The 25,416-nt window shown below is 39.8% G+C and overlaps 2 protein-coding genes across 2 annotated transcripts in view; one reads left to right on the top strand and one right to left on the bottom strand.

Annotated features, from left to right (window-relative positions):
• Positions 1-2,479: 2,479 nt before the first annotated feature.
• On the bottom strand, positions 2,480-19,659 carry LOC135468022 (peroxisomal membrane protein PEX16-like). The gene is made up of 10 exons (XM_064746025.1): positions 19,533-19,659; positions 18,276-18,388; positions 17,779-17,912; positions 16,332-16,449; positions 15,678-15,768; positions 8,518-8,676; positions 7,096-7,168; positions 6,469-6,588; positions 5,888-5,952; positions 2,480-4,474 (listed from the first exon to the last, which is right to left on the bottom strand). Exons 1-10 carry the CDS (start codon positions 19,657-19,659, stop codon positions 4,413-4,415), a joined length of 1,062 nt encoding a protein of 353 aa, XP_064602095.1. The 3' UTR covers positions 2,480-4,412.
• Positions 19,660-19,800: 141 nt separating this feature from the next.
• The window catches only part of LOC135467259 (xylosyl- and glucuronyltransferase LARGE1-like), a 14,462-nt gene continuing 8,846 nt past the window's right edge, over positions 19,801-25,416 (top strand). Inside the window, 9 exon segments of the mRNA XM_064745025.1 lie at positions 19,801-19,945; positions 21,501-21,622; positions 21,928-22,025; positions 22,929-23,043; positions 23,392-23,524; positions 23,995-24,118; positions 24,121-24,165; positions 24,613-24,647; positions 25,211-25,289. Of these exon segments, the coding sequence (XP_064601095.1) occupies positions 21,932-22,025; positions 22,929-23,043; positions 23,392-23,524; positions 23,995-24,118; positions 24,121-24,165; positions 24,613-24,647; positions 25,211-25,289 (625 nt within the window). The 5' untranslated portion in view covers positions 19,801-19,945; positions 21,501-21,622; positions 21,928-21,931.

Here is a 25,416-nt window from a genome sequence, read left to right as displayed (position 1 = left end):
TGTGTCGTTTTACACATAAATCCACAACATATTGCACAAATATTGCAATCGGACTGTCAGGATTAAGGCGTATTCCAGGTTAGCACCAGCCTTTCACTAGCATAAATGTAAACTTTTCGATGTAGATATAAAACAAGATAAACTAAGTAAGCCATATAGATAATCATCATTATTGTTTGAGATTACCTTACGTTTTTATGTTTATACGCCATTGTGGGAGTTGGCCGTGTGACCATTGACCAAAGACGTCTAGTTAGGTTGACGGCACATATGTGAACTCATAGATTACGACGCATAGGTTCAGTATGTTGTAATAACTAGCTTGCCTTGTGAGGAATGGGTTACTGTTTCCTGTGCAATGGCGGCTCAGGTCCAAGCTGAACTGACCAGTGTCCTTACGGAATGAATTAGTTCTGTATACGTTACCAATTTGCCTATAAAAGTCGTCGGGGGCCTCCGTGGCTCAGTTGGTTAGCGCACTAGGCCAGATTAATGACCCAGGAGCCAACTCTGCCAACAACCTGCAGTTGGCCATGGGTTTTCCCCGGGCTTTGCCCCGTTTCCTTCCACCATGCTGGCCGCCGTCGTAGGCCTATAAGTGAAATATTCTTGAGTACGACGTAAAACACCAATTAAATAAATAAATAAATAAAAATCGTCACCGCAAAGTAGGAATGAACAACAAGCTACATGTTCACATTCTGCGAAGGAGTCACTTCAGCTGGGATTCCTCATTTATTTACATCAAAGCGTCTTGGAGTTGAAATTAAAATGACACGTATTACATAGTTAACCAAACCATGTCAGTGCTTTTGTTTATTACTTGGTTTTTACATTTGAGGAGTTGTATTAACACCAGCTCTTTTCATTTCGTTGTTACTCTTGAAGTCTGACCTTGGTTCCGTTTTCTGAATGGAATTAGCCGTGTACAATGTTGACCGTAAGCTCAAAATGTTGGCCATCAATGCACGCCTAATTAGACCATTTTATTTATTTATTTGATTCGTGTTTTACGCCGCACTCAAGAATATTTCACTTCTGCGACGGCGGCCAGCATTATGGTGGGTGGAAACCGGGCAGAGCCCGGGGGAACCCACGACTATCCGTAGGTTGCTGCCAGACCTTCCCACGTAAGGCTGGAAAGGAAACCAGCATGAGTAGACCATTTTTGAGACAATTGCGGTGCTTTGGTATTCATTTTGGAAACTTCCAGGTTTCTCAGCTTAACAATTCAACTGGTCTGTTACAGTTGATGATGGCGGATGTATGTTTTGCTGCAGGTTTCACAATTTGTTTTGTAACATAGATATATAAGTTAGAAGTTGGGATAGCTGCTGGGCGTGTATAGATTAGCTGTACTATATGATGTGTTTAACACGGACAGCTGAGCATTGTATTACGTTCATGCCCACACAATGACGAGTCGATGAACAACGCAGTTTCCCTTCAGGCGCAGTTCGCACGGAATAATACCCTACTTGTGGATGCATCTGCACAGCAGTCCATCTGCAGCTTTTTTGTTTTCATCTTTGCAGTCATACGTTCGGAATTTTACTTCTAGCTAGGCTTTGTTAATCACCACATAAAACACGCGAAGTCATAAAACCACCGAAGAAAAAAACATGCAGAACAACTTTAAATCAGTGTATACCTGTAGCATCTAAAGCAGGCGGATCATTAGTGTGCCCAAAGTGAATAAACCAAGATCTATTAATTGTAAGCAGATTGGGCGATAAAACGCCTTATTGTTGTGCACAAGGCTTAGTTCAAGATTCGACTGCAGTTCACAGTCTGTGACCTTATCTCTATGTGTAGACTGATTCAAGATCTGGTCACTGTTCTCAGACTATGTGATCCAAGACCTCACTAGTGTGCACAGACTGACTCAAGATCTGATCACGATTTCCAAACTGTGTTATCGAAGTTCTCACCATCGTGCACAGACTGACTCAAGATCTTATCACGGTTTCCAAACTGTGTGATCGAAGTCCTCACCATCGTGCACAGGCTGACTCAAGATCTGGTCACTGTTCCTAGACTGTGTGATCCAAGACCTTACCAGTGTCCACAGACTGACACAAGATCTGATCATGGATTCTAAACTGTGATCAAAGAACTCACCAGTGTGCACAGACTGACTCAAGATCTGGTCACTGTTCCCAGGCTGTGTGATCCTAGACTTAACTAGTGTGCACAGACTGACTCAAGATCTGGTCACTGTTCCCAGACTATGTGATCCAAGACCTCACCAGTGTGCACAGACTGACTCAAGATCTGGTCAATGTTCCCAGACTATGTGATCCAAGACCTCCTCAATGTGCAGACTGTGTGATCTAAGACCTTGTCCTTGTGCACAGGCTGACTCAAGATCTGGTCACATTTATATCCATCACCATAAAACAGAACACGATCAAGTAGAGGCGTATTTTATAAAAACATTTCAATTATACTCTGACTCATAGAATTCAATTCATTAATCTTTGAATCCAATTAAAGCTGGATACATTTACATTTTTGTGGACATTTATTACACACAATATTACAAAAATATCTGGTTGAGAAAATGAGCTGAATTTAGACGATTAAACAAAAAATGATAAATTTTGTCTGAATAAGACATTTTAAGTGGCAAACACAGATTTTGTAAAACCATCATGTTTCACTCACATTATGGTATGTGAGCACATTTTTAAATGAATAGGACAATGGATGGTGGTTAGATCATAGGGAACTGCATAGTCAAAAAACCAGAAATAAGAGATATCAGAAGATGGTGTAACACCCTCAGGCTCCGCAGCAGTACTTCAAGTGCTTTTCTTTATGAGGGCATTCGCCCACCACTGTTTAGGACTATGACAAGTACACCTACTAAACCATAAAAATTAACCAATCATTTATTTTGCCTTAATCTAATGCAATATCAGTAAAACTTTGGTATTATTAAAGGAATGTATCTTGAACAATAGTGACTGGGGTATAGCTACAATAACATGCACATTTACTCTGTATCATTATCATACATTGCAGGACTATTCTCACCCATATTGCTTTCTGTGAGCTTAATACTTGATACTCTTTCTTGGGCAAGAAAAGGGTTTTGTGCTCTTTTACAAAAATGAACAAGGTAAACTTGATATGAAATGCAAAAAGATAGGATTACTGAAACAGAATCTGAATACTACCACTGAACTGGAATAACATTGTGAAACGTGACAAATACAATCCATGTACACATTTTCATAAAAACATTTTGAAAACTATATTAAACCTTGCAATAACAAACTTTCAGTTTTGTCTTAAGCCAAAATTGTAAAATTATTGATGGAACACAATCAGAAATGCACACATGTATCTACATATTGCCCCAAACACTTGTGCAAAGTATAATTCATTAGAAACTATATCGGGCATTGCATCAACAGCTTATATTTTCAAAAGAGAGATTCTCTGGAAGAAAATAAACAGAATGAAACCCCAAAAGCTCACACACATCTGCATGTACATACCATTCCTAATACCAAATTTCATGAAAATCTAAAAAGCTGCATTTCATAAGGTAAAATTACTGAGAAATAGTTGGTAAAGGAGTATCACATGAAAAATCTGAGAGGACAAGTGTTTTGAGTAGAAATGGCATTATGAGAATGCCATTTAAGAGTGGCTTATGAAAATAAAGACATGAAATATAGTGAGGAGGAACAACTTCAGATAAGGAATATTATCTATAATATTTTGTTTATACCTTCAGTCATTTTGGGGTGGGTTTAATTTCTCATTAAACAAAAGGAAAATAAAAAGAAAATGGTCTTATGTTAAAAAGTAAAAACTGGATAGAAACAACTACATGTAGCTTGGGGACTAGTGTTCAATAGGAACAGGAACAACTGGCTTATTAGAACCAATCTTCAACAAAAACAACTAGTTTGGCGGATCAGTGTTCAACAGGAACAAGTGGGTTAAAAACCAATGTTCAACGAAAACAACTAGCTTGGTGGATCAGTGTTTAACAGGAACAATAGGGTTAAGAACCAATATTTAAAATAAACAACTCGCTTGGCAACCAAAGTTCTACAGGAACAGCTGGTTTGAGAGCCAATATTTGACATGAAAAACTGGTTTGAGAAAATGCAATCCACAGGTAAAACTGGTCTGAGAACCAATATTCTACAGGAACATTTGTCCTAAACGAAAACAAAATAAATTTTAAAAAAAATGTTGCCATCAATCAAACAATAATTTCTACTTTAGAGTGAAAACAATGATACATCGTAACAAGGTATGAATAATTAATTTCTGACATTCTTTATATTGTACAAATCACTGAGGTGCTGGATAAACCAACAGCGAAGAGGCAAGGTGCACTTTTTCATCATAAGAACAGAACATTGTATGAAAATAGTTCTGAAGATGTGTTATGTACCCCACACATAGAAGTAGATTCTTTGCCAGGCAGGTAGATATTCCATCAGAGGTTCTGTAATAAGAAAACTTAAGTTTTAATACAATTACTTGAACGAGACACTGTTTGCAAACTAACTATACTTGCTTATTCTATTTTCATGCACACTTTTTACCATTATTTTGGTTATACTGAGATCTTATCTTGTCACAGACCAGTATCAACACTGATATATATTTGAAGTGCTGTTGTTGCAGGCAATAGATCTGACACCCTCCCAACCACGGTATCCACACAAAAGTCCAACAAGTCCCATTATGCAGGGCACCAAATGAGACAGCACATTACCACAGGCTTCATGAAGCTAGACATTTTTAACAGGTTAATATTTACACAATTAAACTCACCCCAGATTTAAATCATGCAATCTACATGTAGGTGTATCAACACAGTCTTTCACAACGACTGAATTCAGAAGGTAGTTATTTCTGAACACAAGCAGATTTTACTTTACCTTAGCCCTTTTGTGTTATGAACTCCACCAGGTAAGAATATATGTATGAACATTGATGTATGCTTGGGGTTTAACGACCTACAATTCTTCAGTCCTATGACAACGATAAGTCATTAGGTGTGTGTACAGGGTGTGGCAGGATGAGTCCATGCCACCAATTTTCTGCCACTGCTGAAGTATCATGCTGAAGACACAAAACAAGACACCCCAACCAGTCACATTACACTAACACCTGGGCAACCAGTCCTGTTCCCTTGTGCTAACCTCTTAGTGCTAAGCACCAAGCGAGGCAGCAACAAGTACCATTTATGAAGTCTTTGGTATGAGCTGACCTGGGTTTGATCACTAGGTAAGAATGCTACCACGTATAAATGTGATTTAGAGGACAGGAAAACTGACTGACTGACTGACTGACACACAATGCTGCCTGGACAGACTGAACATCTGGTGGTGTAAAAACCAGTCTGGCAATAAGGAGCTGGATTTGAAAACATTCAGTCCATGTTCAGTCACGGGTTAGTTTTGAGGACGCCCTTAAATTGCTGGGGCACCAGTCTTTATTGATATGGTGAGTGAGTGAGTGCTTGGGGTTTAACGTCGTACTCAACAATTTTTCAGTCATATGACGACGAAGGAATCATTAGGGTGCATGCACGTGTAATGTGCCTCCTTGTTGCAGGACGGATTTCCACCGCTCTTTTATTTAGTGCTGCATCACTGAGACGACTTACCGAAGGCAAGTAAGCCGCCCCGCCCGAGCCATTATACTGATACGGGTCAACCAGTCGTTGCACTATCCCCTTCATGCTGAACGCCAAGCGAGGAAGTTACAACTTCCTCTTTTAAAGTCTTAGGTGTGACTCGACCAAGGATTGATCCTGGATCTACCGGTCCCGAAGCGGACGCTCTACCAACTGTGCTATGCGGGCCGGTCTATTGATATGGTACTCTCCAACAAATGGCTAAGTACTTACTGATGATGAGGCCACTTCCTGGGACATGGGTAGCAATCACGTGAAGCAGTATGAGGATTCGGGCTCTGTGAGAGAAAACAAACGTGTAACATATCTGCATGACTCAAAACTCAAAACTGAAGTTTGGATATTTGGTGGAAATAGCAATGTTTCGCTATATGAACATGAGCTCTTCCAACTGTTGGAACATTTGCTCTGCTCATTTTAGCCAATATACAAATACTATAACAGTAAAACACAATATCTTTTTTTCACTTGGCTAGGCCATCCAATGAACAACATATCCATATCTTTACTTTTCTGGCAAAAGTGTGGGGCGGATATAGTTTTTTGCTTTAAGTCCTACTAATATCTGTCCTAAAATTAGAGGAATAATAAACTGATTAAAACTGATGATCTGTTTTTGTTTAAAAGTGCACAAAACAATGTCTGATGACACATGGAATGCTAGTCCAAAGACAACCACACTATGAAGCTTTATGGGAGGGATTGCCATTACATTTATCTGCTTTCATGACTTGGGGTAGATGTACACGACATTCAGTTACATAAAGACACAGATCAACTGCGGCACAACTTACTGTGAGAACCGATCGAAGAAAGGTGATCTCAGTAAGTAAAACAAGAGGAGAAATGTGCGTTTTTTTATTTCACTCTTTTCATCAGTATTGAGATCTGAAGGATCTCCCATAAGGCACAGACTGAAAAGACAAGAAATGGCGTCATGTAACTGCATTATGTAGCCTTTTAGCTGTCAACCACTGTGTTTCATAAATCCTACACGCACTTAAACAATGAAAACGGCTTTAATTCTTGAACCTTTTCACATGTTTGCAAGGTGTTTACTGAAGCATATTCTGAATGCATTATTCTGTGTTGACTGATAAAATTATACTTTTCATGAAGACCTGAAATTGCCCAATCCATCCAATGTAGTTTTGTCTCCAAAATCATAATGAAAATACCCATAAATTGCACTCAAAGCTGCTCTTTCATGTGCGAAATGGTTGAGGAATAAGTGTATCATATACTGACAGTTACACAAGTTTGAATGATTATTTATTTACTTGATCGAATAAGGTGCACACAAATTTTTCACTAATATGATTGCGGATGGGTGCGTTCATTTTTCATGTAAACAATGTACCCTTCCAAAGAAGTGGAATTAATTGGTAATTAAATATTTATCGAGACAAAGTGTTAAGTACCTTGAGACATCAAGACCACAGGAGAGTAGCCAGGGTGTCCAGGACTTCTGACCACAACAGAGCATAGCAAATACTGACCAGTCAAGGACAACTATCATCATACTCACAGTACTCATATTACACAGCATAGCAAATAGTGACCAGTCAAGGACAACTATCATCATACTCACAGTACTTATATTACACAGCATAGCAAATACTGACCAGTCAAGGACAACTATCATCATACTCACAGTACTCATAGTATCATATTACTGTTCTTCACCTAAAGGACAACTATCATCATACTCACAGTACTCGTAGTATCATATTACTGTTCTTCACCTAAAGGACAACTATCATCATACTCACAGTACTCATAGTATCATATTCCTGTTCTTCACCTAATGGACAACTATCATCATACTCACAGTGCTCATAGTATCATATTACTGTTCTTCACCTAAAGTTTGGCACGTAAAAATTCACTTTCAGAAACACATAAAAACCTTAAAATCATTCTTTTGAATCCAATACTTAAATTTTTCTGCTAAAAATTAGTCAAACTTTTCAAATAACTCTGAAGTGGCCCTAAAAGTGGAAGAATCTGTGCGAATCAAGCAAAATGTGTCACCAGAAAAAGGCTAAACTTTAGGTGATTTACGCTATGTCTAGTCTGGTCTGTGGGAAGGCCTGTCAGCAACATGCGGATGGTTTCTCCCGAGCTCTGTATGGTTTCCTCTCGCCATTATGCTGCACGCCATTTATAAGTGAAATATGCTACTATACGGCATAAAACTCTAATTAAATAAAATAAATTTAGTCTTGTTTACCCTTCTTTGGCTATGAATGGGATATAATGTAGGCCATTAGATGGTTTTTGTCCTTCCATTTTTTCTTTGCGCACGCCGCTCTTTTAAAGTTTGGGTACTGTAGGCCCTAGCTACATGTAGTTACATATCAACACAAGGAAATGAAAATCTAACCAGTCAGGTTTCAACTTATATAGTAAAGCACAGTCACTAACTTTTCTTTCTTTTTCAAATCTTTCTGAATTCTTTCAACAACCGTTATAAAAAGCACAGTTCTTGTGCTCCTTTGTCTCCTCTGCCATGGGTTACTCATTTTTTATGAGAATTCAGTGAAACTTGTCCCTTAATTTTCACTCTTGTGTTATGGCTATCAACCCAAATCCTGTGTTGATCACTCTATAATACATGTCATCATTGTGAGCTTTAAAGGATGGCTGGAAATACTACATAGTTCTCAAACCCTTCAGTGCATCCAACAATTCATTAACTGGCTCCCTCGCTTTCTCATTTGGCTATAAAGATCTTTTTCTTAATACCATTTAAGAGTAAAATTTGCCAGTATTTCTTATACCACCTATGACTTAAATAACTGGAAAACAAAGAAAAGATATATGCATGGCATAAAGGATACAGTGAACCACAGGCCGTAGGATATAGATGCCCTCTGCCCACGTCCTCTGCCTGTTCAGGGGAGACGACTCAAACTCTGTCTCACTCTTCTCTTTATCGATGTTCTGTTCAGCTGATATGTCTTTTTTCAGGTTCCAGTCTCTTAAGCTGATAGGGGGCGCTAAAACAAACAGTAGGACTCAAATTACACTATTTTTCTGTTTCTCTGATTTTAAGTAAGAGTTTCACTATCTTACCAAATAGCTCTTACATATTTAGGTATCTAACCGGCAAACTCACACATGTATTTCTCACTCAGAAACAGTTCCTATACATACAGTTCAAGGAATTAAATTTAAGGGGGCAGCTAAGTTAGGTAGCTTTGCTAGCAGGTTCAACAATAACACTGAAAGCATTCCTATTACCACAGGACAGAGAAGTCTTTCAGACAATTAAAACAATGTAAATAGCCCTTTCCCATCAAGGAAGGGAGGAAGCCGAGTACTATGTTACATGTATGTATGCTTGAGGTCTTATGCCGTACCATACTATGTCACATGTATGTGTGTATGTATGCTTAGGGTCTTACGCTGTACCATACTATGTTAAATGTATGTATGTACACTTGGGGTCTTACGTCGTACCCTACTATGTTACAGGTATGTATGTATGCTTTGGGTCTTATGTCAAGTCCTACTATGTTACATGTGTGTATGTATGCTTGGGGTCTTACATTTTACCCTACTATGTTACATGTATGTATGTATGCTTGGGGTCTTACGTTTTACCCTACTACGTTACATGTGTGTACGTATGCTTGGGGTCTTACGTCGTACCCTACTATGTTACAGGTATGTATGTATGCTTTGGGTCTTATGTCAAGTCCTACTATGTTACATGTATGTATGTATTCTTGGGGTCTTATGTCCTACCCTACTACATTACATGCATGTATGTATGCTTGGTGTCTTACATTTTACCCTACTATGTTACATGTATGTATGTATGCTTGGGGTCTTACGTTTTACCCTACTACGTTACATGTGTGTACGTATGCTTGGGGTCTTACGTCGTACCCTACTATGTTACAGGTATGTATGTATGCTTTGGGTCTTATGTCAAGTCCTACTATGTTACGTTTTTTGTTTAGTGGTCACCCAGTCTGAAGGTGGTGTGACATTACGTTCTGTCGCTCTTAGAGGCAGGACGTATTCACTAGCTTCTCTGTAAATAGCCTGTACATAGTTTAGTGCACTTCCACTTTGTAATATCGTATCTATTTTGCACTCGGCATCCACACTGTTCCATACGCATAGTTGTGGTCATCTCTTTAGGGTAGTAGTTCTCGCCCTGGCCCACAATGTTGTGGGCAGGGCGAGTAAATAGACCCTTAAGCCTTAAGCTAGTAATACAGGGAGGTGTACAACCGGTTGAAGTATACAATCGGCTAAAGGAGTTAGTGGGGAGTGGGCCTAATGTCCTAAAGGGACTAATCAATGTCTCTAGAGATGTCTGGAATGTTACAGTGGCTACGCAAACTGTGAAGGAACAGCTGTTGACTAGCGGCTTCTCATTTAACGGGGTAGATTGTCCAATATATGATGTGGAGGAGCAAAGGCTCCTGGTTAGATCTCGATGTCCGATCGAGGTGCCCGATGACACTATTCGAGGTTTGATGTCCCGGTATGGCACGGTCCATCACGTCAGCCGGGAACATTACCTTTTTGATAGGTCACTTGAGAATGGTATGCGCCGTATTTACATGAGTGGTGTGACGGAGATCATTCCACAATCAATTTCGGTTGGGAATTTTAGAATTCCTTTGTGGTACAGAGGTCAGGTCCGTGCCTGTCACATCTGTGATAGCGCAGAACATTTCAAGGCCGACTGTCCTTTAAAGGATAAATGCCTCAAGTGTAAACAAGCAGGCCACTTTCAAAAGGACTGCCCGCTGAGCGATGAAAATGACAATGGCGATAATGACGATAACGATTGCAATGATAATGATGATGATAAAGATAGTAATGTTTATGAAGTTGAAGGTGACAATAAAGATGAGAATGAAGGTCGAGGAGATGATGATGGTAATTATAGTGAGGGACATGGGAATGATATGGAAATTGGGGTTTCTGGCGAGTCTGTTCCTTCCAGTCAACAAAATAAAGGGACTTTGGATAACTCTGCTGCTGACAACGAGGAAGCTGGAGAGTGGCAAGTTGTCACTAACTCCATGTCCTCCAGCAAAAAGATTCGAAATAAGCGCATTGATGCTACAAATAAGGTCAGGAAGTTAAGCGAATCGCCAGTAGTAGGTGGGCCCCAGAGCCTTTGCGAGGCATCTCAGACGTCAAATAGCCCGGAGTGGGTTGTCGGTATGAATCAAAACTCGAATTCCTCCTCACCCCCTAGATCGTCAGAAATTTCGAATACTACGCCATCCTGCATTAAGGAGGCGCAATCCAGTGGCGTGACGCCCTCCAAAGGTGCACTTGGTGAGAGTCCGTCCTTATGGGTTAGGACGTTCAGCCCTGACCTGTCTACAATGTCACAGTTAGACACTAGAGATATAGCAGATTGCCTTGATCCTCAGGGAAGCTCTCAGCAATCTGATATGTTTAGGGCTGGTGGAGAATCCAATATGGAGGAATCTCTTTCGGAAATGGATGCACCCGAAGACTTGCCTGCCAATACCAATGGCAAGGGTGAGGTCTTGGTACCTGTCTCAACATCCCTGGGGTCGTATTATCGCACATTGCGACGAGACTCTAAAATTGACAAGGTTAAAAAGCAGAGGAAGTTGATAACGTTGTCACAGGAGGATTTTGCTGAGCGTAGGGCAGCAATGTACAAGAAGTCCAGAAAAAAGAAAAAGAATAAATAAATATTAATAATGGCTACTACAAAGATCTTACAGTGGAACTGTAGAGGATTGAGGTGTAACCTCGCCAACAAGAGCTGCAAAATTTATATGACCAATTACCTAAACCGTGTCTTCTTTTGGGGGACTTTAATGCCCATAGTGTTCTCTGGGGTGACTCTAAACGTAACCAGAAGGGCTCTGTATTGGAGGATTTTATATCTAATAACTCTCTATGCGTCTTAAATGATGGCACACATACTTACCTTCATCCTGCAAAGGGAATTTATTCGGTCCTTGATTTAGCTCTGGCTGATGCAGGGCTAAGATCGGAATTCAGCTGGAGCGTCCATGATGATCTGTGCGGAAGCGACCACTTCCCCACCATACTTACCCTTAGGGAGCCGGTATCTTCCTCCCTTCCACGCTTTGATTATGATAAAGCAGACTGGCCCCGCTTTGCTGTTCTGTGTGGTGAAACACTTACTAGCGACCTTTTTCTTGATGCAGTTGATCCTATCCAGTTATTCTCGGATCAGCTAATCGATGTAGCCTCCAAATGTATCCCGAAATCTTGTGCGGTTCCTCGTATTAAGAAACCGTGGTTCACGGAGGACTGTAAACGAGCTAGGCGTTTCAGGAAACGTGCTGAGCGCGTGTACCGATGTAGACCATCTCCCGGTAATTTAGACGATGTTAGGCGTACTCGAGCTAAAGCTCGTAGGACTATCAAACAGTCCAAACGTGACTCTTGGAAACGTTATGTTTCTAAGATTAATCATCGTACCCCTATGTCAAAAGTCCGGAATATGATCCAACGCATCAAAGGCAAGGGATCCAATGTCACTGTCAATCATCTTAAAGACGGGAATAATTCTTTGACAGAAAAACTTGACATAGCCAATAGGTTGGGCGCTTCTTTTGCGCACCATTCGTCTTCAGATAATTACTTGCCTCAGTTCCAGCGTAACAAGGAACGGACCGAGGCAAGTCCTCTTGATTTTACATCCTCAAATGAAGAATCCTACAATGCTACATTTTCTCTACATGAACTATCCGCATCCCTTAGCAAGGCCCATGACTCAACTCCAGGGCCAGATGATATCCACTATCAGCTTTTACGACACCTTCCAGAATCTTCCTTGAGGGTGCTTCTTGGAATTTTTAATACCATTTGGATTTCCGGGAATTTTCCTGCCTCATGGCAAAACGCTATTATTGTCCCCATCCCAAAGCCCGGAAAGGATTCTACCGATCCAAATAACTATCGTCCTATTTCCTTAACCAGATGTGTATGCAGGACTATGGAGAGGATGATTAACGATCGCCTGGTTTGGTTTTTGGAGACTAATGAGTTGATAAGCGACATTCAATGTGGATTTCGAAAGAATCGCAGTACTGTTGATCACCTTGTTCGTCTAGAAAGCTTTATTAAGAACAGTATCGTTAATCGTGACCATGTCGTATCTGTCTTTTTTGATCTGGAAAAGGCATATGACACTACTTGGAAATATGGCATTATGAAAGATATGCATGGATTTGGACTTAGAGGTCGGCTTCCTGACTTTATTCGTAAATTCTTAGACCATCGTCACTTCCAAGTTCGGGTTGGGGCTACCCTATCTGACTACTTTGAACAAGACCAGGGGGTTCCTCAAGGCAGCATTTTATCAGTTACTCTCTTTAGCATTAAGATTAATAGCCTTGCCAGAGTTTTATCTCCTAGTATGAATGCGTCTCTTTTTGTGGACGATCTTGGTATCTCTTGTCGAGGCAAAGGTATGCAGACTATTGAGAGACAGCTGCAGATTTGCCTTAACAAAATCCATGCCTGGGCACTGGAGAACGGATTTACGTTCTCCAAGTCGAAGACTAACTGTGTACACTTTTGTCGGAAGTACTTCCCCCATGAAGACCCCAAGGTATTTTTAGATGGATCCCCCATCAAGGTTGTGCCGGAGGCAAAATTCCTCGGGGTGATCTTCGATAAGCACCTTACATTTAAATCTCACATTAATTATCTTAGAGCCAGATGCCTAAAGGCGCTTGATATTTTGAAGGTTGTCTCTAGTGCTCGATGGGGAGGGGATCATGAAACCCTACTTCAGCTCTATCGAGCACTGATTCGTTCTAAGCTAGACTATGCCTGCAGTGTTTATGGAGGTGTGTCAAGCTCCCAGTTGAAGAAACTCAATACTGTACATCACCAGGCCCTACGGTTGTGCTTAGGTGCTTTCCGTACCTCTCCTGTGGAGAGTCTGTATGTTGAAGCAAACGAGCCTCCCCTGGAGCTTCGAAGAACTAAACTATCCTTACAGTATATCACCAAGCTTAGAGCCAATCCATCCAACCCAGCCTTTGATTGTGTCTTCCATCCGGAATTTGAAGACTTATATGCTCAGAAGCCATCCATTATTCCTCCACTGGGTGTCCGCATCCAGGAACATGTGCAAGCAGCTGGACTTGGGCTGGATACTATCACCCCCATACGCATCCAGGAAGATACACCGTGGTTATGTCCTGAGCCTCAGGTTGATACCTCGCTCTCCTCCCTGAAGAAATGTTCCACCAACCCTTTAGTATACCAGCAGGAGTTTAGTAATATGTGTTCAAAGTATCCATTTTATCACCGCATATTCACTGACGGTTCCAAGAATGATGATGGCGTGGCTTCTGCCGCTGTCCTTGGACCCAGAACCGTTTCAACTCAGTTTCCAAATTCCTGTTCTGTATTTATTGTGGAAGCCAAGGCAATTTTGTGCGCACTTCGGTCCATTCCAGAGCTAGGAGGTAGCAGATTTCTCATCTGCTCTGACTCCCTTTCCTGCCTCCAGGCAATTCGGGCTAGTTCGCCTGTACATCCAGACATTCTGTCTATCAGGGAGATGTTTAAACGACTTAATGAAGATTTTATCATTGTCTTTTGTTGGGTGCCTGGGCATATGGGTATCCCTGGGAATACTGCTGCAGACGAAGCCGCGAAGGCGGCTTTGCATTCCGTTACTACCCAAACTGACGTTCCATATTCGGACTTGCGTTCACTTATTTGCTCCTATATCAAGCGCTTGTTTCAGGCTCACTGGGATGGCCAGACAACCAACAAACTGCATGATATTCGTCAGTTTGTTGGTCCAGCGCCTTCCCTTTCACGGCATCGTCTCCGCTCTTGCATTTTGAGGAGGTGTTGTATCGGTCACACACGTGCTACGCATGGGTATTTGTTAAAAGGAGAAGATGCTCCTCATTGCTTTGCTTGTGATCACCGGTTCACAGTCAAGCACATATTGCTTGACTGTGGCGACTTTGCTCCTGTACGAGATTCCTTTTATCACGTGAGCTCTCTTTCAGAACTTTTCAATTCTGTAGAAAGTGATACTATTTTTGACTTTCTCTCTGCCATTGGTATGGCAGGAAAGCTGTAATTTTAAACTACCGTCTGTGTTTGTTATGTGACTTCTGGTGTCCTTTTTGACTGAATAGTAAAGGAATTATCCGTAGTAGATCGACTATTTGACGTTTTATTGTCGCGATAAAACTGAAATATTGTTGAAAGCGACGTTAAAACTTTCACTCACTCACTCACTCACTCCTACTATGTTACATGTATGTATGTATGCTTGGGGTCTTATGTCCTATCCTACTACGTTACATGTATGTATGTATGTATGCTTGGGGTCTTGCGTTTTAACCTACTACGTTACGTGTGTACGTATGCTTGGGGTCTTACGTCGTACCCTACTATGTTACATGTATGTATGTATGCTTGGGGTCTTACGGAGCGTCCTACTATGTTACATGTATGTATGTATGCGTGGGGTCTTACGTTTTACCGGAGTATGTTACATGTAGGTATCTTTGCTTGGGGTCTTACATCGTACCCTACTATGTTACATGTATATATGTATGCTTGGGGTCTTACGTCATACCCTACTATGTTACATGTATGTATGTATGCTTGGGGTCTTACATCGTACCCTACTATGTTACATGTATGTATGTATGCCTTAGGCCTCATGTTGTACCCTACCATGTTACATGTATGTATGTATGCTTGGAGTCTTACGTCGAGTCCTACTACGTTATGTGTGTGTATGTATGCTTGGGGCATTATGTCGTACCTACTATGTTACATATATGTATGTATGCTTGGGGTCTTACGTTGTACCTTACTATGTTACATGTATATAGCAAAAATAACACTGACTTATATGTAGGTCAATCAGACATTAGCTATGATAACTTTACTTGACATGAAGTTCCCCCTCCTTTATAGAACCTAAGATAGAGTACAAGATTATTGGTTACCCCTGAGGAGAAACCATTACCTGCTGACAGAGTCCTCACACATCTCCCAGAACGCTTTAATTTGAATATCACACTTGGATTCCTGGCAGATTTTCCATCTGGCCCCATTTTCTAAATAAAAGTAAACCAACTGATCCATGGATTTGTTTGCTTGAGGTTTAACGACAACATTTTTTACACAGTATCACTATATATGCAGCTCCCTTTTAGCTGGCTGATCTCTATGCTGACCTTTTCATAGTGCAGCTCAAAGGTGTGTCCATCTGGGGACACTTGACATTACATGCAAGCCTATGCTTTGAAAAAAGTGCTTTAGAGGTTGAAAAGGTTGAAGATTTACAGTAACTAAGGACTTACATTTCAGAACATTTAATTTTGTGCAGAACACCAATTGTGTAATGTACATGTAATGCTCACTGAAAAGAAAAATGAGGCACAAAGTGGCCTTGTCTGAAGGGAAACCTTAAACATACCATCCCCCTTAAGGCAACATTTAGGAGTCAGAGAATCCCTACACCCACCACCTTTTCACAAAACATTCAGAGCTAACATTTTGGCCATACTTCCAGTATATTATTACCATTATGGAGTCCAGACCCTCAATCATTCACTCCTAAAATCAACATCAAATACCACACAGTCACTTGTTCATGCATCACAACTACACTACCTACCTGGTGGTTCTGCTCCTTGGAATATTTTTTCAGTAAATCTCTGTTGAACGGTTTGAGCGGTGGTGTTGGCTGGATTCCCACTGAGTGCTCCACAAGAAGGAAGAAACGAATGGCTGACCTGTCAAGATGTAAGAGAGACAAGTAAGGTACTATGGCCAATTTACACCTATCACCTAGATAAAAATGTACAGTATAATCAAATCAGGCACCTACAGCACACATAACCAGTATAAATAATTCTGACAATGGTATCTTTACTTTTCAAAAGTCCTGGTTTCCTCCCACCATAATGCTGGCTGTCGTCATGTAAGTGAAATATTCTTTAGTATTGCATAAAACATCAATCAAATAAATATATAAATAAATTCATGTATATACATGTGCATATTTTGACTGTTGTCTTAAAAGCAGTTCACACCCTTTGTATCTTTTGACATATTCCAACATGGTGATAATATTGGAGAGTGTGATCTTCATTAAACAGCTGGAGTTATCTCCTCTTACTGTATAAACTCAAGCTAGGCATTATGTTAAACTTGGGCAGAGGTGGCTTTAAGTGTATTATTACTGATGAAGTGGCATTAAGCCATGATCACTTATTCATTCCAAACCAAAATGACTAATATACTGAAACTCTAGTGTGTTATTTATATCTGTGTTGTGTTATGTTGAGATGTACAAACACACCTGTTGAACTAACTTGATGATCTGTATTGGGGCCTCCGTGGCTCAGTGGATTAGTGTGATAGCACACAGTAGTGACCCAGAAGCCTCTCACCAATGCGGTCGCTGTGAGTTCAAGACAAGCTCATGCTGGCTTCCCCTCCGGCTGTACGTGAGAAGGTCTGCCAGCAATTTGCAGATGGTCGTGGGTTTCCCCCGGGCTCTGCCCGGTTTCCACCCACCATAATGCTGGCCGCTGTCGTATAAGTGAAATATTCTCGAGTACGGCGTAAAACAACAATCAAATAAACAAATAAATAAATGATCTGTATTCACACTTTAATATTGATGATATCTGTATTGTGCTGTGTTGAGATGTACAAGTGTTGTGTTAACATTATGGTCTACACACAGGTTTAAACATTGATGATGTCTGTGTTGTGCTATGTACAAATGTTGTGCTAACATAATGGTCTACACACAGGTTTATACATTGACAATATCTGTATTGTGCTGTGTTGCCATGTAAGAGCGTTGTGTTAACATAATGGTCTACACACAGGTTTAAACAATGACGATTTCTGTATTGTGCTGTGTTGAGATGTACAAGTGTTGTGCTAACATAATGGTCTACACACAGGCTTAAACATTGACAATGTCTGTATTGTGCTGTGTTGCCATGTAAAAGCGTTGTGTTAACATAATGGTCTACACACAGGTTTAAAAATTGATGATGTCTGTATTGTGCTATATTGCGATGTATAAGTACAGCTGTTAAACTAACCTGATGATCTGTATGCAGGCTATAATGATCCACCTGCCAGTGTTTCCCCAGAGTCTGAGAGCAGCCATTTCCACAAACACCTCCAAGTACTCCACAACTGTTATCAGACGCATCAACTTCATGCGACTTACTGACTGGAAGTAAATCATATACACACAGAAAAGCTCAATCCTATAATTTGATCTCCAACACTCTCACATTACACAGCCAGCAACAGACAATGTGCAAGTCACAATGGAAGGCAAAGCAAAGTCACCATCTATGTGTATGTGCAATGTTTTGAGAATTAAATTCAGTAATGGTAGGCAAAAAGCTCTTTGATGGTTTGATATTACAGTGTTTCCCAATAACGGCTTGTTTGTGAAGATGCCCACCTGTGTGCTTTCATGGATGATGACCTTATTACAGTGGCATTATCATTCATTAATTAAACATGATCAGACTAGAGGTTTGGTGTTGGTAATGAGGTTTCATTACCACCCTACTGGCCCTCTTACCATTTTTGGGACAAGGAGTGCAGCTTTCTGTAAAATGGCATCATTCAGCATGACCAAGATGTTTGAGGCTGAATACACCAGCTCTGAGAGAACCCCAGAGTCCTGGAAACGCCCTGTATCAACACAGAAGTAAGAAATATATTGATATAATCATACATATAGCACACTGGGAGAATAATTTCTAGACAGTCTCTCATTGCCCAGTTGTTGAAGACAAATGGTCATGACTTGTGCGAGAATTAATACAGTGGTTAGAAAGCTACTGATTTCATCCCAACTGCTTACAGTCCTGGGTTGATTCTGACCAGATTGTAATCTGCAATTAACAACATTCCCTATTTTCATCAAAACTTTGATTACATAAACAACAAGAAAAAATTCAATTAACAAAAATGTGCATCTTTAGCAGTAGCTCAACGAAAAATCTACTTTTACCAATGAATTAAGTTGAAATGGTGGCCTCAGTTTTTGCAAGGACTTACACTGATAATGGCAACAATAAATGCACAATTATGGTTCATACGCAACAGTTATTACGTCAGCAACTATTCTATAACAGTGAGAGACTATAACTACCATCCAACATCTTTGCAATCATGAATAAACAACATAAACAGGAGGCTGTGGCTTTTTAGGCCAGTCAGAGATGAGCTGATGGACAGTGGTTGCATTAAACAATAACAGAATTGCATATAAACAGAACAATTTAGATTTCCATTGGCAGACCGGAGAGGAAGCCAGCTAACATAAGCTGAACTTCATCTCACAACGATCGCATTTGTGAGAGGTCCTGGAGGCACTTTCACAAAACTTTGTAAGTCATATTTCTTGTAACTTTTCATAAAAGACATTGCCTGAGTTATATTGCCATAAGACGACGTCATTTACAAGAAAAGTTACGAAAAACTGATTTACGAAGTTTTGTGAAAGTGGCCCCTGGGTCGTTGTGCTGCGCTAGCACGTCAACCACCAGGCCACATGAGTTGTACAGCATGTCAGTTTTAAGATTTTTAGACATCAGATATCTTAATGCCTGGTGTCCTGATGGCATGTTGTGGTCGGCCAAGAGTTATTCATCAGCAGATCTTCCCTAAACCACACCACCCCCACTTACCACATTCGGTTATTAAAGTTTATTTAGTCAAATTAGTGCGCGAAACCATACGCCACTAAAGTTCTGAAGAAGTTTTCTTTGCTGCTTATGACGTTTGTACCACGTTCAAGCATCGTGCTCGACTGCACAGTAAACATACACACCTGCAATAAAGTATGAAAGGACTCGGCATCCTGCCTCCAGCTGCCCGACTGTCTCTGGATTTTCACTGACAAGTTGTTTATAACGCTGCCACAGTTTTTCCACAGCATCACCAACCGCGTCCGCCATTTTGACAATCACGTGACTGGAATGAGAACCCGGCATTTGATTGGCTGACCTAAATTAAGTGGACCAATTAACAATCAGTTAACAAAGGCCGTAAGGAATGAGGTCTGCATCCTCCGGTACTTGTCGTGTGTGACTGAGAGTGTCACAAGAAGCATTGTTTGGTGGTATTCAGAAACAACCACACAAAGCACCACCACCAGCGAGATGAGAACTTAACGCAGGTCTCATAGATCATTTTACCAGAAAGGCTCACAACATCAGCAGGACTATCTGGAAAGACTAAGCTGTAAGTGACCGGTAGATGGAAAAGTGAAGTTTCTCTGTCGGTGTCAAACTTAAAGTCTTCACAGGCCATGGTGCATTCAGAGATGTAGTGTGTTGTACATTAAACGTATGTACTAGAACCAAGATTGTTAGAAGTAGACAACAGTAGACTGTTGTGAATGATCTCATTATTTTGAGATCTTGCGGCTGACATTATTTTCCCGGATGTCATGCGTTCATGAAAAAAAGATAACAAAAACAAAAAGCAACAAAAAAAACAAAAAACTAAAAAAGATTGTTTCACCCATGACATATGTTGATTTTACATAATTAGATTGTTAGCATACAAGGTCTTATTCATTAGGCTGATTTTTTTATGTATACTGTGTAGGGGTCCTATTATAAGCTAGCTCCATGAAGATGACACCAGATTTAACAATGTTCTAATGTACCTAGCAGGTCAGCTTCATCCATTTCGCTGTTAAAATCGCAGGTGTTGGAAGCTGAAAAACTTGCATTTTGACAGAAATACATTATAACAAGGGGTAACCTGATATATTTATATGTCACTGATGAGATCAAACCCATTTCAGCATTTCTGCATCTTCCTTATGTAGGTCCCAATCAATATATACTGTATATCCATGTGTTTTCACTGCTGGGGTCTCCATCTCCGGAAACAAGTTTCTATTCGACATAATCGTGCAGTCTCCTGTAATGTCACATGCGGCATAATTTGTCACATGGAACTCACAGAGGGACAAAGATTTACAAAGATGTACTGCTTACAGTTCTAACCCTCACTTTGTCCAGTATCTACAAGTTATCATGTTCCTTGTGTTCTTCCAAATAGTCATCAACAAAACCATTGGCACTTGGAGTGTGTTTTTTTTGTGTGTGTGGTGTTGGGTTACATGAATATGTATAAGCTGCTACATAAGCCACCTAGGTATTTATATCCCGACAGCTGATGACGTTTCATGGGAATCCCCAAGTCACGTGTCACTGAGAACAGGCTACTTAGTCCCATCTGATTTCTCCCAGGTTTGGCTGTGCCTCCGTGCTGCTTGGTATGATAGCACATCGTTGGATCAGTTAAGCGACACAAGTGTGGCTAATAATAACCAGAATATACATACATTAATATGTTAACTGTATTTCACCCAAAGTTTATCATTTTTCAAATGACACATTTTGCTTGATTCTGACTGATTCATTCACCTTATAGTTTCACCTTCTTGATTCTTGTGAAGTTTGATTAATTTCTCATCTGAAAAACAGAAAAAAGGTGTTGACATCAAAAGTGTCATTTTATGGTTTTATGTCCAGCTAAAAGTGCATTTTCACATGCCAGACTTTAGGAGAAATACAGTATTCATTGAACAAGACCGAATTCATCGGAAGCAATCAATATTCAGGCCGAAGGCAAGTTCAAGATTGCTCTGACGTTAGGTTTGGCAAAATTTTGTGTGGCAATGGATGGCCCCTAACCAATGTCTGAGCACCAGATATATCTCATGTTAGTTGCCTTATCCTCTACTAAGTATATAAATTGCTTCTGATGTATTATTTTCCAGACTTATGTATTGCTTGCCTGAATGGTAAGTGTTGTGTGGAGTGGTCCAAGTGAGGTGATTTCTGTTACCCTGTAGTGAAGATGTCATCAGTCTAGTGGTACTTTTGGACCTGTCTGTATTGTGTAAGTGTGATAGTGTGCATATTGATGACTTCCACAAACACTGGGTATTATCAATCCCCCAGTAACAAGCTGGTGCAGAAGATAAGATAATACTTGAGTTGTTTAGACTGTAATCTGTTATGGTTATATGGTGTGCTATAAGTGTTACATTAAGATGAATATATTTGCAAAAATTTCTAAATTCAACTTGTTACATTTAGTAGGAATCTGTTAGAAACACAGAATATATGTTTGAAAACATTTTGCCTGATGTATGTATACATAGTATTTATAAATATATCTCTTTGGCTTTTTTTTTTCCCCAGAAGAATGATTCGTATGAAGAGGAAGGCATTGACTGCCCTGTTGGTTTTGGGAGCCTTTCCAGTGTTCTTACTTCTCTACCTAGCTTTGAGCACAGATGGTAAGAGAAAGAATTATACATTACAACTACTCAATCAAACCAACATTGACTTATGTCTTCGTGAACCCTGTGATTTCATGTTTGCCAACTTCAAAATCTGGCTCGTGGGTTCTGCATAAAAAATTAAACTAGGAGAGAGTCATTTTTGCATTTTGCCAATGAGTAAGTATGTAATTTACTGTATCTTGATTGTAGACGAGAGTTAAGTTTGTAAGGTTTTTAAGGTGTCCATTGCTGTATGAAATGTGATATTTGGGTTTGTCAGGATCCTAAGCTTTACCACTATTTCTGGCTACAATACGGGTATTTTGAGTTTAGAAACCGAGGGCTAATCTTTGCATTTTAATATAGATGGGCAGATGCAGTATTGAAAATTATCCACCTGGTCAGACTTTCAAAACTTTGTAAATCACTTTGATTTTATGGCGCTTTAACCTGGACACCCCTCAAAAATGATGAGAATAATGACCAAGGAGATTTGTGAAAGTGGACTGAGATGTTTAACATTTTCTTCAAACTCCTCAGTACTGCCAGGAATTTGCAGATGGTCATGGGTTCCCTTCAGGCTCTGCCCGGTTTCTACCACTGTCATATAGTGAACATTCTTGAGTATGACATAAAAAAGCACCAATGAATTTTCATTACTCATGTTCTGTTTCACATTGATTTGTTTTGTGAGTCAACATTGCCTATGTGATCTTTCAGACTTGTGTACTTTTTTGTCACCTAATCTTACACATTCCTATGCAAGAATCTTCTCGCCTTATTCTTTAGAGTCCTACTTCCTTATTTTTCATGGCTCATTATTGCTGATATTTCAAATTGCTACTATTCTATTAGTCTGCCAGGCTATGTTGTTTTTTGCACTTGCCACAAGGCTTCATTACTGGCTTGCTCTTTCAGATTCGTTTGAGTCTTCTGGGGGAGCTTCTACAGGCCTCAGTAAATTGGAGAGTAAGCTTGCTCAGAGAGTTAGAGATATGGAGGAGCAGAACAACGCTCTGAGAAAGCAGCTCAGGTGAGTGTGTCAAATTTCATCCAAAAAAGGGCATTTTTAGAGGCAAATTGGTGTCATAGTAAATTACCTTTGGTGCTAAAACTTTAATTTTTTTCAGTCAGATATCATGCATGCTACTAGAGAAAGCTTCAAACACCTTTTTAAGATAAAGGGAACTCTCAGGCTAAGGCAAAGTGTGCAATTTAGTCATCTGCGAATTTTAGGTCATGTACCATAAGTTAAATAACTTCTGTAAGTTTTCTCGATTTGGATAACAAACCCCAAATCAATGTCTTGTATCATGCAAAAAGTTGTGTGTGGGTTTTTCAACATCTTTTGTTCCAATTTTCCACTTCGTGCTTGGTTTAGTGTATCGAGGAATCAGTTGCTGAGCCTGCAGATGAGCATGTCTGTGGAAAACGAGACAGGTGAAGGGGGTAAGACACCCAACAGAACCCGAGTCTGGTGTCTGAACAAAGAGCCAGAAGTGCCCAAGTGTGAGGTGTGTATGGGAGATTTTGTTTACTTAAAGTCCTGAACAAAGTTGACGTAATGTAAATGTGTAACTAAAGACACAGTATGAAATCATAATTCGTAATACTGAAGCAATGTAATGTTCATGATAGGTATTATCTTCACAGCAATTATAAAATTTCTTGACTTGATAATGTAACATTTCTCTGATATATATATGCTGGATTTATTTAATGCTGGATATACTGGATTTAGGGTATCTGGTTTAGATCAACCGTTTTCTAATATTACATCTCACCATTTCCGGTGAAAAAATGCCAACTCACGCAAAGATCCAAATCTAAAAATAGATCTGCTGTTTTTCACTGATGGAGTAATTTGATCCACTATTAGCTATTAGCTTTAGATATTCATGGTATCTTAAAGTCTTTTGATCCATCTGTCAACTGTTTTCCCAGATCTCAGGGATTTTTGGGGTTTTTTTTGGTTATTTTTCAGATCATTCATGTGTCCATTGTCTGTGCCGGTCACAACTCTACACGAGATGTTGTCACGTTACTAAAAAGCATTCTTTTTCATCGGAAAAACCCTCTTCATTTTCACTTCATATCCGACAGTATTGCCAGCAAATCCTGGAGACTTTGCTCAAGACCTGGGGAGTGCCAAGTAGTAAGTGGTGACATGTTTTCAGTGTCAGCAGTATGCATGAGCTCTGATAGATTTTCTCAGAAGATAACTATTCTTTGAAATATTGAGTTCACAATTTCAGTTTTAGTCCTGGTTGGATTAAGTTTTAAATTTGGACTGTTTTTTTTAGCTACTTTAAATTGTATGCAATGGTTTCCTCCACACATGAAGCTGAGAGCAGTTATATTATTGATGTATTTGTGACTACGTGATAAAACAGAGGAATACACTTTCACTGAATGTATTGAAAGGAATTCTATGTGATGGTAGCAGAGCCAATTTACCTGGATAACATAATATTGTGTGCTTTTCCAATTTGTCCCTTCATCTCTATTTTTAACAAAAGTAAAATATCATTTCACAAGTAGATTTCCTGTTTGCATCATTGTGAAATATGACTATGACATATTTTTGCTGCTTCTTTTTCAGTGCAAGTTAGTTTCTACCCAGCTAATGATGTTAAGGTATTTATATGATTATCTGTTTGATTATTTGAACAGTTTTCCTACAAATTAATTTTAGCACATTTTGAATTTGTGTTGAGAACCAAAAGAACCACCACTCCTAATAATGACAAATTGAAAAGCCAAACATTTTATTTATTTATTTGATTGGTGTTTTATGCCGTACTCAAGAATATTTCACTTCACCTTGTCGGTGGCCAGCATTATGGTGGGAGGAAAGCGGGCAGAGCCCAGGGAAACCCATGACCATCCGCAGGTTGCTGTTAGACCTTCCCACGTACCCAATATTTTAATATAGTTGTCATTTTCTACATTAACACTCCCAAGATACTCAACGTGTATTCTGTGGAACTTAACACTGAAACTACATGTTTTCTGGTTAACTTGAGTAAAATCAGAAATACAAAAGGCCATTTCACTTGAGAGTCAATATAAATGCATACTACTCATCTGGTTCCACTGTAGACATTGACTATACATATGAAAAGATATGTCTGACTTTGAATGCTAGAAATAGGGTGATTCAGGTGTACTCTGCACACATCATCATATTTCTGTTGCAGCCAACTGAAAATGGCAAGTTCAACAATGTGATTGCATTAGAACTTAAACCTCTTCAGATAAGGATTTCACCTTTGCGAGGCATGGTCATATTTAGGTGAACTACGTGTAGGTTGCTACTTAAATTGAGGCTATTTCTTGAGTTTGGCATAAAACACCATTCAAACAAATAATGAATAAATTGTGCTATATTCTTGAGTATGGCATA

Source organism: Liolophura sinensis, chromosome 6, assembly GCF_032854445.1.
Source record: "Liolophura sinensis isolate JHLJ2023 chromosome 6, CUHK_Ljap_v2, whole genome shotgun sequence".
Lineage (NCBI taxonomy): Eukaryota > Metazoa > Mollusca > Polyplacophora > Chitonida > Chitonidae > Liolophura > Liolophura sinensis.
Note: the sequence above shows the minus strand (reverse complement) of the source record. Positions and strands in the feature narration are given on the sequence as shown.

Excerpts from the sequence above, each read along its gene's own strand:
- LOC135468022 (XM_064746025.1), bottom strand. The coding sequence starts at position 19,659 with ATGGCGGACGCGGTTGGTGATGCTGTGGAAAAACTGTGGCAGCGTTAT. Across the intron at positions 18,389-19,532 it reads CCTTTCATACTTTATTGCAG|GGCGTTTCCAGGACTCTGGG; the intron begins GTGTGTATGTTT and ends GTGTTGATACAG. Across the intron at positions 4,475-5,887 it reads AGGAAGTGGCCTCATCATCA|AACCTCTGATGGAATATCTA; the intron begins GTAAGTACTTAG and ends TTCTTATTACAG.